This window comes from Schistocerca americana, chromosome 3 (assembly GCF_021461395.2).
Source record: "Schistocerca americana isolate TAMUIC-IGC-003095 chromosome 3, iqSchAmer2.1, whole genome shotgun sequence".
Taxonomy (NCBI): Eukaryota; Metazoa; Arthropoda; class Insecta; order Orthoptera; family Acrididae; genus Schistocerca; species Schistocerca americana.
The window spans coordinates 975,157,453-975,174,663 of NC_060121.1; the positions used below are offsets into that span (position 1 = coordinate 975,157,453).

The window sequence follows — 17,211 nt, forward strand, 5'->3', positions numbered from 1 at the left end:
TTGCTTGTTAGCCAATGATCAAAAGATGGTTAATGGTGGTGGTGGTGGTGGTGGTTAGTGTTTAACGTCCCGTCGACAAAGAGGTCATTAGAGACGAAGTGCAAGCTCGGGTTAGGGAAGGATTTGGAAGGAAATTGGCCATGTCCTTTCAAAGGAACCATCCCGGCATTTGCCTGAAACGATTTAGGGAAATCACGGAAAACCTAAATCAGGATGGCCGGAGACGGGATTGAACAGTCGTCCTTCCGAATGCGAGTCCAGTGTGCTAACCACTGCGAAAAGATGGTTAATGCGAAAACTTTTAACATGGGAAATTATGTGGCTGATGTATTTAACTGTGATCGCATCAAATACCACTAAAGGGAAGGGAAGGCATGAACTATGTCATTAACAATACTCTGCCAAACTCAACAAGCAACTGCGCAGTTGCTTGTTGAGTTTGGCGTCCCCGAATGCCGTGTGTTGTGAGTTGTTCGTGGTTTTCTTTTCTTACTTTGAAAAAAGTGAAGCAACTAATCCTGGACATCATGGATTTTGATTACCACCCTTACAATACCAGAAGAGCTCAGCGATCCCTGTAACTGTGTCAGTCCTGCTGTAGGCTGCTCTCCTGCTAAAGGGAGGCAGGGCTTGTTTCCCTACACCTCTCCTCTCCTCTCCCATCTGGCAGTCAAACTTCTAGTACATTTACACTCATGGCTCTCTGTTACTATAGCCAATAGTGCCTGCATTCTATGCAATAGCGACTGGAAAACAAAATTCTACGTTTTTCGACTGCGCTGAAATCCTTCCCCTAACCATAAAGCCAAATTACCGTACATTCTGTTCTACTTCTATGTTAAATAGTGTCTGTTCAATTTATAGTGTTGTGAAGCATGGATCGCATTGTTATGAAAGCCCACGAAAGCTCGAAATAGTCTACAGATTTTGTAATCATCGAATTGGGTGGAAAAAGACAAATAATGTCCAGAAACACCGTAATTCGGTGACACATTTGGTTTACTGATGGGAAAATGCTGCTGCTTTTAAACAGACAGTCATTCTTGAAAGCTTAAATACTGCCAAACCAAGAAAACAAAGGCCATTTTGGAACTAAAAGTGTTGAAGGTTTTACAAATGCAAACAATCCAGTAAAAAAGTTCCTATCAAGACTTTTTTTTAAAAGCCAATTTCAAAGAACTAAGGCTTTGTTCATCTTCACTCATGTAGCACAATAACCTTTTATGTTAGTGCATATAATAGTTTACAAATAAAAAAAAGTGAATTTTGCCAAAAATAGATGCTACAGGCTCCGGTTCCTAGTTATTGGTCTTGCTTTGTGAGCAATCAACGAAGTTTCAATCGTTTATTGCACTAGCCTTGTTTTAGGCTGTGTAACCTTAAAAACAGATTACTGGATACTCTTGTTGCACTTATCATTGTATCTTGTGTTGTTCTCCTTTCAATCACATGTTTTTGTGATATCTTTCTGTGATCATTATCAGCTTCGTAGAGTAAACATGCCATGATGCCCTGAAGACGTTGCTCTGGTGGAAAATGCTCAGAGCATGTATTACATTGCAGAGTGTTAAGAACTACATCTTCCACAATTTCCAGAATTGTAAGAAGGTACAGGGAAACACGAGCACATGTAAGGACAAAAGAGTCAGGCTTGAGAAGAGCAACGTTGGCAAGAGATTACCACTTCTTACAACTTCGAGTTCTCTCCAACTGAAACAACAACTGACATTTGAGACGGGCGAAAGTAGAATTGTTGTCATCTTGAGAAAAACCGTAGCACAACTCAATTAGAGATTGATGGTAAGCAACTGATTTCTTGCTAGTATGATTTTTTTTTGAAGTACATAGTGTTATAGATGAATAAAGAGAGAGGAGCTGAGTGAATGCAGATGCTGATGTGCAACATCGAAGAGGAAACTCCTTGGCAGAAAACCATAATCTGCAGCAGAGAAGCTAGCCACATGGAGATGATATGACACCATCTGCTTAAGCAGAACTGCTGTTAAAAGTTTGAAAAATGGCATTGTTTTGTCAATTGTAAATGGTTCCATAGTATTTTAATATGGGCTTCGTGGTTCTGAGGCTGAGCTTTCATCCTGAGCTGACCACAGTTTCAGTCAAGCTATTGATCCATCTGAATGAAGCAACAAATGCCTAAGGGGTGGATCTTGGAGCCTTAGCAGAACAGTGATTGAGTCTGTTCTAGGTAGTATTTTCAATTATAATTTAACGGAGTTCCCTTCACTAGCAATTTTCAGTAATTTTATTGAAGTGTAAAACAAGAAAACTTGTCTAATCTCGTAGCATTTGAACCCAGGATTAGGGAAGAAATAAAGGTTGAATTAACTTTAACAAGCACTTATGGATTATAGTTTTATGAGCAGCTCAATTCTGGGTTTTAGAGTGGGGTCGAAGAAAGATTATCTGAAATTGGAGGAATATCCAATTGTTATCTTGTACAGAATGGTCTGCATTGCAGAGTCTTGCCTACAAAGAGCAGTGTCTCCTTGTCTTATGACTGCAGGCTTGTGTGATTTGCCTTGAGGGCTTTTAATATTCTGAAGTGCTTTGCTGTGGGAGTAACCGGTGCTATTGTTTAGTACTGGACACTGAGTTACGGCCAGAATGATTAGATACCTTTCCTAAGAACTCATTTAGTCACATCTTTGTATGCATTTATGGAACCACTGGAAACTGAAGAACCGTTTTTAGTCACTTTGTTGAAACTGGATTGATTTTTCACAACCTTCTACACCAAATCATTGCGATAAGTCCGGTAGATAGTATCCAACACCTCAGAAAAATGAGTTTTGCTAAATTCAATAATTATACATAAAGACAGGGTAGTTATTTCAAGAGGAAATATTAACAACAACATCTGAGCTAAAATGATTAAGAATATCATTTGAAAAAGGGTAGGAATATGTATTGCTTCATGAATATCTATTCTATAGCAGCTAAAGTCAGAGACTACTAATACAGTGTAATAGTGTAACTGTTAATTATTCATCTAAAATCATATGCTTACAGTTATGCATTTTTAAGAATATGTATTCCTTGCTTTTGAATATGAATATACATAAAATTAATGATCAAAACCACAAGCAGTTCCTCCTATCAAGATAAGTGTAATACCAGTTTTGCAACCATCATCTCCAGTTAATCAGGGGCGAGGTGCACATCGAAGCATGAAATCTATTTCACCAAGTCTGAGCGGTTAATGTTAGTGAGAGAACCATCCAAAGAAGTGTGAAAGAAGCCAATCTTCAATCCAGAAGAAATGCTATGGGCCTAGAACTGGCCAGAGCATCACACAGCTTGACTACATCCCACAAGAGCAAGCAGACCACCTGTGCATCTATAAAAGCAATATATTATTTTCTGTTGCAGCAATCACAGCACTCAACACTTCAGGCATGCTCCCGAGTAGTGCTGCAGTGTCCTCTGGAGGAATCATCTCCCATTCTTTCAGGAGGGCCTCTCATAGGTCCTCTAGGATCTCTGAAGGATGCTGTGGGCCTGGCTTCCTAGCTGATCCCACAATGGGAGCAAGTGTTGTTCACTGATGAGCTGTGATTTGACCTGCAGTCATCTGATGGTAAATTGGGGTCTGAAGGAGGATTGGAGAAACGGATACCCCTTGCACATTCTCACCCAGGACAATTTTCAAGGGTAGTTCTCTGATGATGTGTGTGGGAATCAGTATGACTGCAAGAACAGATTTGATCTTTGAGGAGCATGGGAGCCCATTGTACTTGTACACTGGTATGTAGATGAAATCCTTTTGGAGGGTGTTGTGCCGTTCCCTCTCTTTACTAATGACAGTTTAACATTAAACTGAGCACATATGGGATCAGCTAGGGAGGAAGGCCCATCAGCATTCTTCAGAGACAACAGGGGAAATACATGAAGCATCCTTGAAGGAGTGGGAAACATTCCACTAGAGGACATTGCAGCACTAATCAGTGGCTTGTCTGAAAGGTTGCATGCCATGATTGGTGCAACAGGAGGTATATGCTTTTAAAGATGCGAAGGATGCCTGCCTGTGAAGTGACATGTTAAGTGTAGAAAACCAAAACAGAGGTGCATCACCTTATTGAACTTTGTCAAAATTTGCTGTAAATGTGAATCAGAATCTTTGGCACAAGAGCCATGGCATATTTAACATTATATCATCATACACTACGTGATCAGAAGTATCCGGACACCCCCCAAAACATAAGTTTTTCATATTAGGTGCATAGTGCAGCCACCTAATGCCAGGTACTCCATATCAGCGACCTCAGCAGTCATTCGACATGGAGATAGAGCGGAATGGGAAGCTCCACAGAACTCACAGACTTCGAACGTGCTCAGATGATTGGGTGTCATTTGTGTCGTACGTCTGTATGCGAGATTTACACACTCCTGACCATCCCTAGGTCCACTGCTTTCGATGTGATGGTGATGTGGAAACGTGAGGGGGACATGTACAGCACACAAGCATACAGGTTGACTGACAGACTGCAGGCAGTTGAAGAGGGTCAATAATGTGTAATAGGCAGACATCTATCCAGACCATCACACAAGAATTCCAAACTACATCATGATCCACTGCAAATACTATAACAGTTAGGCAGGAGGTGAGAAAAGTTGGATTTCATAGTTGAGCGGCTGCTCATAAGCCACACATCGCACTGGTAAATGCCAAACAATGCCTCACTTGGTGTAAGAAGCGTAAACATTGGACAATTGAACAGGGGAAAAATTGAGTGTAGAGTGACAAATCACAGTACACAATGTGGCTATCCAATGGCAGGGTGTGGATATGGTGAATGCCTGACGAGAGTGTCATCTGCCAGCACGTGTAGTTACAACAGTAAAATTCGGAGGCAGTGGTGGTGTGGTGTGGTCATGTTTGTCATGGAGGGGGCTTGCACTATAACAGCACAGGCCTACATTGATGTTTTAAGCACCTTCTTGCTTTCCCCTGTTGAAGAGCAATTCGGGGATGGCACCTGCATCTTTCAACACGATCGAGCACCTGTTCATAAGGCACAGCCTGTGGTGGATTGGTTACACGACAATAATATCCCTGTAATGAACTGGCCTGCATAGAGTCCTGACCTGACTCCTATAGAACACCTTTGGGATGCTTTGGAATGCCAACTTCGTGCCAGGCCTCACCGACAGACATCGATACCTGTCCTCGGTGCAGTGCTCCGTGAAGAATGGGCTGCGATTCCCCAAAAAACCTTCCAGCACCTGATTGAATGTATGCCTGTGAAAGTGGAAGCTGTCATTAACGCTATGGGTGGGCCAACACCATACTGAATTCCCGCATTACTGATGGAGTGTGCCATGAATTTTTAAGTCATTTTCAACCAGGTACCTGGATACTTTTAATCACATAATATATGAAGTCACATCGCAATGTCTGGCATGAGATAGCATTGGAAACACTTCTCATTACTACAGCATAGAAGAGACCAATAAGCAAAACCTATGTCTGCCACGCAGGTTACATCCTATTCCAAAATGGGAATACATGACCAGAACAGTTTAACTAAATTGTGAACCTTTCCTAGAAACCACAAGTGTTACTTGCTTAAATAGCAGGACACCCAAAGCAAAAATTTTTTACCGACACAAATAAAATGTCTTCTCACCTGAACGCCCGCGATCTCCGTCATCAGTTAAATCTATTACTTGACGTGAACTTTTGTTGACAGTCCCAACAGGACTGTTACCTGCAGTGCTCGCAACCTTTGAACGTGTCATTTGTTGGACACGTGAATTGTTTGCTGAGGATGGGCTAGTGGTAGATGTATTGGTGTTTACACTGACTGACTGCTGCCTAGGCATCAAAGTCTGAAATAAGAATACACAATAGGCATTAAAATTTGTGTAAAAGCATGACAACCTGATCTGTAACTCACTCTCCCCCCCCCCCCTCCCCCAAAACACACACACACACACACACACACACACACACACACACACAAACAAAATTTCTTACGGTTAAAAATACGCTTAAGACCTAAGCCCATCATTACCACCACTGATATGTATTTCCATCTTACTTTTAAGCCACTATTTGGTTTCGGTGGTACACGAGTGCCTGCCACTGGCACATTTGTCTGATTGTTCGTACTTGTTGCTGTTCTAGAGTACTGAGGTGATGACGTAGTTCCACGTGTAGAAACTGAAGCACTCTGTGTTGTGGGCACAGTAGAAATATTCGATGCAATAGGAGACTGAGGGCTTTGCCTCTGCACCGTATTCTGTAACACAAAAGAAATGCAAATTAAAGCCACCAAACCTTGCATTTCAACATCAGATATATATTTATGACATCAAAAGCAGACAAAATGCATTGCTCATTAGTCACGAGAAGAGTTCAAGGCCAGATACAACAGGGTGACAGCAACCAGATGGAGAAAGGCATAAACAGGTGCACTGAGGACTAAGAAGAGGAACTTAGGAGAGCTACTTAAAGGAGGAGGAAGAGCACAAAGCATCAAGATGACTGGAGGGGAATGGTAGGAGCTTAGGGAGAAAGATAAGTACTGCAGAAGAAAGAAGTCCTTGGTGCCAAAAGACGCTGTGCAGGAAAGCGGTTAGTCAGTTTGTTAAATGTTCCATAAGCCATTTGAATGATTCTTTTATCAAAATGATGTGTAATGAGTCAATTTACAAGATAATTATGTATACATGATTAATGTTAACATTAATGAACACATAATTGTGTTTAGTCCTACACAAGCACCTACATCTCATATTTTAAATTAGATTTAAAGCTGGCTTCAAACGGCCTACCCGACGGGAGGCATTTCCATACCACCCGTCACACATTTTATGTTACTGGCCAAATGACCAAAAATTTTTGTTGGTGCGTGTTGAGCTCCTTTCTGAGCCACTGACAGCTTCTCCTTGAACAGGTACCTATATGATGTCCGTGAGTGAACACCACATAATACTCTTACTGCTCATTTTTGTAGAATCAGTATTTTCTTGCTATATGATGAATAGCCCCAGATAAATACTGTAGAAGAAATTACTGAGTGGAAATGTGGAAAATGTGTCAGACAACTGATTTGCTTGTTTCAGATAGTTGATTTGTTTGTTTCAAAACTAGCAATTACATGAAGAGCAAAAGTAGCTAATTTAACTGTTTGAGCTCACTAATTGCTTCTTACAGTTCAAGTTTTCATCAATATGTACACCCAAAAATTTGGAGGATTCTACCATATTTACTGGACATGTACTACATCAATTGTTGGTATAATTCTATTTGTTATCCAGAATTGCATATAGTGTTTTTCTCCAAATTTTGGAGTCAATCAATTTCCAGAGAAACACTAAATTATTTGTAAATAGTCATTAACAATCACTTCTGTGTTTTGTTCTCTAATGGGATTTATTGTAACACTACTATCAACCACATAAAGTACACATTTTGCTTGTTGAATGTTAAGTGGAAGGTCATTCACATATATATAAGAGGAATAGGACTGGACCCAAAATTGAATCCTGTGGAACTCTTTGTGAACTGCAGTGCTCAGAGACCATAACTTCAACAGAGGGAGGCTGAAGCAGACAGCTCATCACCATGTGGAGCTCATTCCCTACATTGTCAATAGCCAGGAAAGAACAGGTGTTGGGTGTTGTGTTTATCTCAAGCAATGCGAACAAACCTATCAAAGCCACTGGGTCAGTGTCTTTTAAATTGCCAGGGCAGCAATGCAATCATATGGAAGAAGTAGGTGATCTGGATTACTTTCTGAGAACATTTTACTTGATACAAGATTTGGTATGTATTCAAGAGGCAAATACCTGATTGCAGACAATTTTGTTTCACACTTGGATTTTAGTGACAGTCAATGGACAACGCTAAGGATGGGCTTTTGATACCATACGATGAACGATGCAAGAAAATTCCTTATGGAGAGGAGTGATATTGTTGCTTCATGGCCTGTATTTTTAAGAAGAATGCAGGAGATTCGAGACAGCATGACATGTCACTCATTACTTGGACAAAATCTATACGAACCAGAATCATGCAAGGACATTGTGCTGAGAAATGAATGATGGGGTGTGGTGGTCTTACAGTTGCAATATTCAATGGTAATTGCTTTACTATTGTACTTGCAGGGTCAGGAAAGAGAAGATTTATTCGCAAAAATGAACTAATATTTAAGGCTTCAGAGTCAAACAGTTCTGTGGATTACAAGAGTGAGACGACATACAGTGTATTTAAACAATGGCTTATAAATCAGTTATTGCCATACCTCAACCAAATTCAGTTATTGTGAGGGATAACGCGAATGTCCACTCAGTGCAACTGAATGAAGTCCCATACCAGGAAATCTGGTATTATCGTTTGGATATTGGGCAATAACATCCTTCACAATCCATCTGAACTAGAGCAGAATTGATGCTGCCTGTCAATGCAAGTACCTATGAGATAGGAAAGATCGCTGAACAACATGGGCACCAAGGAATTAGCCCACCACCGTAACACTGCTATTACAATCCCATCATGATGAAATGTGGCCCATTTGAAAGTTTATGATGCATAGAATAACAATACTTTTAAAACTGCAGATGTCGGGAGTCTTATGCATGCAGTGATTGAGAGCATGGGCATGGGCAGATTGTGTAAGACACGCAGAAAAATTACAGGCCAAGGACTATTAACAGTAATTAGTAGGGACTGTATTATGGAGCCTTTTGTAATAAACCTTTGTGGGACATACTCATTACAATCTGACAGCGAAGACAATGGCATCAATTTATTGGCTTGAACTTGGTAAGTATTAAATTTCTCATTGCCTTGTCTATGTGGATGATGAATCCATGATTGCATTACATAGTTTTAATAGCAATGAACCCATCTCTGAACCAATGATGATGGAATTTTACATTTACACTTTAATCCAAGCACTTCGTTCTTGGTTTTCTGCTCTTCTTATCCCCTCTTGGCTCTTGTATATTACCTGTCTCTCCTGTAAGCTTGCCCCATATTTTCCTCAGAATTTCAACCATCTTCCACTATTTGATACTGTAGAATGCTTTTTCCAGGTCGACAATTTGTTTCTTTAGTCTTGCTTCCATTATTAAACGCAACGTCAGAATTGCCTCTCTCGTACCTTTCCTGAAGCCACACTGATCATCTAACAGTGCCTCTAGTTTCTTTTCCATTTTTATCTATATTGTTCTTGTCAGAAATTTGGGATGCATGAATTGCTAAACTGATTGTGCAATAATTCTCGCACTTGACAGCTATCGCAGTCTTCGGAATCGTGGGGACAGTGTTTTTCCAAAAGTCAGATGGTATATCACCATACTCATACATTCTACACGCCAACGTGAATAGTCTATCTGCTGCCACTTCCCCGAAATGATTTTAGATATTCTGATGGAATATTATCCATCCCTTGTGCCTTATTTGAGCTTTTAAGTCTTCCAAAGCTCTTTCAAATTCTGATTCTAATACTGGATCCCCTCTCTCTTCTAAATCTACTTCTGTTTTTCCTTCTATTATATCAGGTAAATCTTCTCACTCATAGAGGCCATCAATGTACTCCCCACCTATCAGCTCCCGCCTCCACACTTAAAAGTGGAATTCCAGTTGCACTCTTAACATTACTACCATTTCAACAAAGGTTGTATTGACTTTTCTATATGCTGAACGAGTCCTTCCGGCAATCATTTCTTTTTATATTTCTTCACATTTTTCATGCAGCAATTTTGTCTTGGCTTCCTTCTTTGTATCTATGTTTTCTTTCCACCTTTTGTCATTGACCTTTTTAGACATGTCCATCCCTCTTCAACTGTACTGTCTACTGAGTTATTCCTTATTGCAGTATCTAAAAACTTATGAGAACTTCTATCACATCTCTTCATTCCTTAGTACTTCCATATGCCACTTTTTTGTGTATTGATCCTTCCTGACCAATCTCTTAAACTTCAGCCTATTCTTCATCACTACTATATTGTGATCTGAGTCTATATCTTTTCCTGGGTATGCCTTACAATCCAGTACATGATTTCGTAATATGTCCGACCATGGTGTATCTAACTGATATCTTCCTGCATCTCCCAGTCTATTCCAAGTGCACCTTCTCATCTTGTGATTCTTGAACAAAGTACTCACTTCTACTTGCTGGAATTTATTACAAAACTCAGTCTTTCTCCTCTCTCATTCCTATCACCAAGCCAATATTGTCCCATAAGCATTCCTTCTACTCCTTCCTTTACAACAACATTCCAGTCCCCTACAGCTATTAGATTTTCATTTCCCTTTATGTACTAATTACCCACTCAATACCATCATATACTTTCCCTCTCTCTTCGTCTTCATCTACAGTTTGCAACGTCGGCATGAATACCTGAACTTTCATTGTCAGTATTGGTTTGCTGTCAATTCTGATGAGAACAACCCAACCACTGGACTGTTCACAGTAACACACGCTCTCTCATCTCCTATACACAACAAATCCTACATCCATAATAACATTTTCTGCTGCTGTTGCTATTACTGTATACTCATCTGACCAGAAATTCTTCTCTTCTTTCCATTTCACTTCACTCATCCCCACTATATGTAGAGTGAGCCTTTGCATTTCCCTTTTCAGGTTTTCCAGCTTCCCTGCCATGTTCAAGCTTCTGACATTCAATGCCACGACTCTTAGAACATTGCCCTTTTGTTGGTTATTCAATTTTTCTCATAGTCACCTCCCCCCTTGGGTGCCACCTCCCGGAGATCGTTATGACACTTTTTCAATTACAGGCCGCATGTCCTGTGGATACACATTATGTGTCTTAAATATAATAGTTTACATTGCCTTCTACATCCTCAAGCCATTGCTCATTTCCTTTTAGGGGGCATAGGGGCAGTTTCTCACCCAGTAGCCAGAGACTGCAATCGTGTGCTTGTGTCTGTATGTGTGGATGGATATGTGCGTGTGTGCGAGTGTATACCTGTCCTTTTTTCCCCCCTAAGGTAAGTCTTTCCGCTCCCGGGATTGGAATGACTCCTTACCCTCTCCCTTAAAACCCACTTCCTTTCGTCTTCCCCTCTCCTTCCCTCTTTCCTGATGAGGCAACAGTCTGTTGCGAAAGCTTGAATTTTGTGTGTATGTTTGTGTTTGTTTGTGTGTCTATCGACCTGCCAGCGCTTTTGTTCGGTAAGTCACCTCATCTTTGTTTTTATATGTAAACAAAAATTTTATTGTGACTCGTTGGAATAGCCAGTTTGGAGCTGTATTTTATTTGGAAAATTACTTCCATGAGGTTGTCAGTTTTTCCAGTTGCCAGATATGAGACACACTAGCAATAGTGGTGTGAATTTCAAAAAAAAAAAAAAAAAAAAAAAAAAAAAAAAAAAAAAAAAAAAAAAAAAAAAAAAAAAAAAAAAAATTGGCACAGAGATGTGAACACAATTCAAACACACATGGTGTTTGTTCATAATCATGCCAGGTTTGTGGATCTGCTAACATTACTTGAGGGACCAAAATATCCACATCACATGCTGTATCTTAAATTAAACAACCTAGAATTAAACTCTGCAGACACATGTGAGGGACAATATTCATACTCAACAAAAAATGCCGTGCAAATTGATTTGGGAGCAAACCGTTTGTAAAGATCTCTCTTTTCAAGTCAAATAACTTTGCCAAAAGTAAGTTTACAGCATTCTGAAGCAAGGAAAACAACTGTAAGGAACTTGGGGCTTTGGCACATGCATTTTATCTTAGAAATGTCATTTTGAATAGTGCTAAAGTTTCTCAAACTGAGACACTTCTGAGTTTCTCAACTGTAGGAACACACACACAGTGCCTAGTGGGTATGCGTGTCTCAAAAGAGACTGTTGAGAAGGAGCTGAAGGAATGTAACAGAGTTGATGTGATCAATGTTTTTATGATCATTCAAACAGAAGTGAATACAGAATGTTTGCTAAACATTGTTTGGATTTATTGTGGACACCACAAACAATGGTGACAGTGAAAGAATTCAGTCCCACTATAATACGGTTGTTTTTCATTCCTCAAACTCACTGATGATACAGTAGTATTAAATGAAGCAGTTGCCAAGAATAGGATGTAACTGTGGGTAATCAGATCATCATTCTAATTATAGCTAGAAAAATAGATGCCCATTTGGCAGAACTCTGGCACTGGTATTTACACCAAATTGTAAATATTCTTGACTTCCACAGAAGTGCTTTGCTCATGGACTTGGCTGCCTTCATAAGGAGACAAATATATAGCAGCCATCTTTGGAAGTTGGAAAATCCTAATGCAACTCATTTGTTTCACTGCTAACAGATTTGCTATAAATGTGCTGGCTAAAATTGTTCATGACGACCTGAGTGGGCCATATCTTATGCCTAACACGTTCTGTGGAGGAAATTACTGTATCTTTCTCCATAAGTACTACCAGAGATGTTGGGGAATGTCAGGTAACCCTTGTACGGCCTTGTTAGTATGCAAAACAGACATTTTGAATGCAGGAATATTCACAATTTGGTGTGGGTACCATTGGTGGGATTCATGTAACCATTGTGATTCCAGCCTGACGGGGCTCCATTACACTCACAAACTGTTGAAGTGGGAAGGATGGGGAAGTACCATGGCCATCACCATGTTCTCCCAACCTCACTCCTATGGATTTCTTTCTATAGTAGGGGATGAAGCATATGGCTGAAGCGGCAGCAGTCGTTTATGAAAACATTTGGTAGTTTTGAGTGTGTTAGAGAAGTATTAGCGCACAGGTGCCAGCTGTATATTTACGCAAATGGATGCAGTTTTCAGCAAAATCTCTAAAACAATATTCATCCACAGTAGTTTCAACAGCACCACCTACCACTGCTAGTGCCAGAAACCTGCACAGACACCTAGCAGAGAAACAGTGCACCTGTGATATTTTTGTCTCACAGAAAATATTTTTATCTCCTCTAAATGCACTAAAATTCTGTGTATGTAGCTTTTTAACATCTAGTACATACAGATACTCAGGAGGATTCAGTCTGTGTTGGATGCAAAAAAATGGGCCCGCACCATGGATTAATGTTCATACTGCACACCGACAAGTAGTACCACACAAACAGCACAACAAATCTACAATAAAACTTAATTACACAGGACAAATATTGACATTTGCTTACAGGAACTTATATCCATGATGAATATATACTAACATCACTCCCAGAACATAACATATACAATGCAACACTCGAAATGCTGTTAATAGACTTACATTCTCAGAATTTTACACTATCCCCCCCCCCCCTTCATCAATGTATCATAGCATTCTTCCAGAACTTCCATTCTACACATCTCTTCAGAAGGCTACAGAAAACTTACCACTGACGAAACTTGCTGTTCCATTCTTTTTCTTTTGTGGAGGAGGGCCCTTGAAGGGTCAGACGCTACATCCTAAAAACACAAAAAATTAAGAAGTCAATATCCATTATGTTTTCCTTTCTTCTTTCCTAAACACTACAATAAACTACCAAGTGATGAAATAACTAAACCTCCCTGACAAAAAATGAAAAATTTTAACAGTAAATGTGAAATGTTAGCCATTCAAAATGGATACGAAAGCAGAATTAGCTCCTTGTCACTGGGAAATGCCCACAAAGATACCTAATGCTAAGTGTTTAATACGGTAACAACTATCTTACAGTTACAATACCGAAATTCTTCCCATTTATGGGCATGAAAACACAGTACATATACTCACATGTACTTGGAGTCCTACTGATCTAGTCACCTTCACAGGAATCACAGGTCGATCTTTCCGTGTCTTCATATCATTCTGGTACCTTTTCATTACCAGCTCCATGTCTCTAACCTTGTAATTAGAATGAAGGCCATATTGTGTAAGTAGAGACACTTCAAACAATCTGTACAATTTTTTTTTTCAATTAGATTACAAGAGATTTTTGATACTTGTTCTCACACAGTGTTTTGAAAGGACCAGTCACAAACTCATGATACAAATAATAATAATAACAATAATAATAATAATAATATCAAACAACGGAAAATTCAGGATGGAATGTAACAATATTATGAACAGGGAAGTTGCTACTCACCATACAGCAGAGATGCTGAGTCACAGATAGGCAAAAAAAAAAAAAAAAAAACTTTCAGCCATTAAGGCCTATGTCAAAAACAGACACGCACGCAATAGCGCAGGCGTGCAATGCACACACACAAACACAACTCACACCACACAACTGTGTGTGTGTGTGTGTGTGTGTGTGTGTGTGTGTGTGTGTGTGTTATTGTTGACGAAGGCCTTATTGACCAAAAGCTTTATTTGTGACAACCTTTTTGTTGTGCCTATCCATGACTCAGCATCTCCGTTATATAATAATAATAATAATGCATGATTAACTATTACATGGTTAACAGTTTTAATGCTCACATGCCCAAAGAGGTCTGTCAACATCTTTCCAAGCAATGTTATGTATGGACAGAATTTTTTAACAATTATACAAGTTTTAAGTCACAGACAGGCACCATAATAAGACTACTAGGCATTAGAGCTTTCGGCAAAAAGGCCTTCTCCTAAAGTATGAAAACCGCACACATATTAAGTAATTGGGCTACTAATGAAGATATGTCACAAATGCAATTCAAAGTGGGCTAAAGTGCAGTGAATTTAAAAGAAGAATTCTTGAAATTCAAACACAGCATTTCCGACAAGACAACTGACACAGAGGAAACACTCTCCTCATACTGAAGACAGCAGAAAATTTGAAGAAATAGGGGGTTATTCCATACCATTGATTATTCTTTTTAAATCCATGAGGAAAAAACCCTGTCAATTTCCAAATATTTTAAGACGGGCAAACATCTCTATGAAAGTCGCCACGGGATATCTACGTAATAAGTTTATTGCAGCACATTTTCATTTTCCAAAGAATGAATTATTAAATTTAAATCTTACTGTTTACATTCAAGCAAACAATTAAGTATTGTTATTTCTGATGCAAATCAGTTACTGTTCAGATTAGATAATAAAGGACAGTTTCTTGCATAGTACCTACACTCACATTTCAGTATCTATGTCATACAGCGCACAAGAAATCAAGTTACTTCATTATGCTGTTCCACTGCAGTTTTAATATTAAGGAACTGCTTTCCAGTAGCACGCAGATTGTAGCATTAATTCTCCAGGAAACATGTTTTTACCTGCTTACACATTGCTAAACTCTTCTTTCGCCATAGCTCCATTTGATTTTCAACAGCTTGCTGCTTCTGACGCAGTAAGCCTATTTCGTGACGATAGGCTAGAGCTTCACAGATTTTTTCCACAAAAAATTCCTCCAGTTCCTGTAAAACGAGAAGTCAATTTTTAGCTGATAAGCCTTTATGTTCTTCAGTACAACACTCATGTGCATAATGCAGCATAACTGACTTTCATACTAACTTTTATGGTCTAATAATAGTATGAAACATCTTTCAATACATATAAAGAATATATAAAGAATAATTCCAAGACCTAGCCCTCATTTATGCCTGTGAATAAGCATTTAATACAGTAATTACTAATTTCACTTATGCCATACTCTCATTTTTTTCAGTAACTGACTGTTTAAAACATAAATAAAAAATGTGATGCTGTCACTAATCTTTAAGTTTTGATTTACGATACATTTCAGAGGCTTTGCTCTACCAGGTGGCAGTTCCGGTGTTTAGATCAGGTGCATTGTTCCCACGAAAACCAATTATGTCTTATCTGCAGATTCTGTGCACCTTCATTTGGTACTTACCTCAAGAGCCCTGCATTCGACCTTTACACATTCATTGTACAATACAGTTTGTAAATAATGAATGTGTAAAGGTCGAACACCAAGCTCGAGAGGAGAGCACACTACAAAAACACATAGGACTGCAGATATGTCAAAATCATTTGTTTTTCAGGGAACAAAACGTCTTGTGGTACTGCCACATGACTAAGCAAAGCTACCTAAACACAATGAAAATCTAAACTTAAATGAAAGTAAACAATTTATGAAAATACAATTGGATAGGTAAAACAATCCACTCAGGAAACAGTGGCAGAGAAAACATATATGGAAATTAAGGAAATTTCCAAGCTTTTGGAGTGTCTTGGGAGAAGGGCTTAAAAGGAATGAAGAGGGGAAAATACTGGCAAGGTTTAGGAAATGAGGAGAATTGCAGAAAGGTTACCCAAGGCCCCAGGTCAGGGGAGACTTACTGGATGGGACGAGAAGAAAACACTTTTCTTCTCATCTTCTGCCAGTAGAAAATGCCACTGGCTCCAAAAGCTTGTACATTTTCCTAACTTTTGTGTGTGTGTTCTCCTGCTGCCACTTGGTGAGCAGATTTTTTACCCATCCAATGACGACATTAAAAGTTAAACGAGTAATATTTGTACACATAATTCAACGTTTTCACTAATTATCGTAAATTTTTCCCATTTTGTGTGTACTGTACATTTATTATTTGGTATGGGCCATAGTACACATCTTTAATACTCAATAACATTGTTATACAGTGTTCTGTCAGAAAACCTGCGGTGGTATGATCATGAAATGGATACTCCGTGGAAGTAATAGAAATACCACTTCATCGCCAGGATAAAAGATATTCATTCTTCAATAGTAAGTTACCCTCTATTGTCTAAAGACAAATTTGTAGATAAAAAACTAAATGAGGCTCATAGGAGGTTTGGACCAGATTTATTTAGGACACATGCAGGGCAAAGTGGTGGACAGAAGTAGGAGGCAGCAGATGCCAACAATGAGGATTCTTTAGGGATAAAGGGATACCAGAGTTCAGCACCCCATTGGTGACAAGGTCAACAGAGATGCTGTGTGCTAATTATCTATAAAAAGTTTTAGTGCTGTTGTGAGCTGTCAATTCCTACTCATCTCCTTTTACACAATACAAAATTATAAATTATTTTACAGAGTAGAATGAGTAGTCAAGGACAAACTTAGTTTGTTTTCATATTAACTTTGCTGTCTGTTATACATTTTGATTGTGTAAGTGATCAAAAATTTTGGTGGCAGCATTGTGCACCCCCTTTTTTGTATTAAATATAATCTTAATGTGGAGTAATGAGAACAATATTTCTTCAAGTATTTTAATTATGTACATCACTGTTCCCTTTGAACTGCAGTCAATTACATAAACTTCAAGAGTGAATAAATATACAGTACTGTGAAGCAGTAGTCAAAATGCCCAA

General features: G+C 39.1%; 1 protein-coding gene across 2 annotated transcripts in view; it reads right to left on the minus strand.

Moving 5' to 3' along the window:
- Window positions 1-17,211, minus strand: part of LOC124607458 (activating transcription factor 7-interacting protein 1) — a 178,931-nt gene that overhangs the window by 36,904 nt on the left and 124,816 nt on the right. For both annotated transcript variants that reach the window (XM_047139793.1, XM_047139795.1), the window contains exons 5-9: window positions 15,189-15,329; window positions 13,729-13,839; window positions 13,350-13,421; window positions 6,063-6,263; window positions 5,649-5,850 (exon numbers count right to left, since the gene is read on the minus strand). In XM_047139793.1, the coding sequence (XP_046995749.1) occupies window positions 5,649-5,850; window positions 6,063-6,263; window positions 13,350-13,421; window positions 13,729-13,839; window positions 15,189-15,329 (727 nt within the window). The remainder of the gene's footprint in view (window positions 1-5,648; window positions 5,851-6,062; window positions 6,264-13,349; window positions 13,422-13,728; window positions 13,840-15,188; window positions 15,330-17,211) is intronic.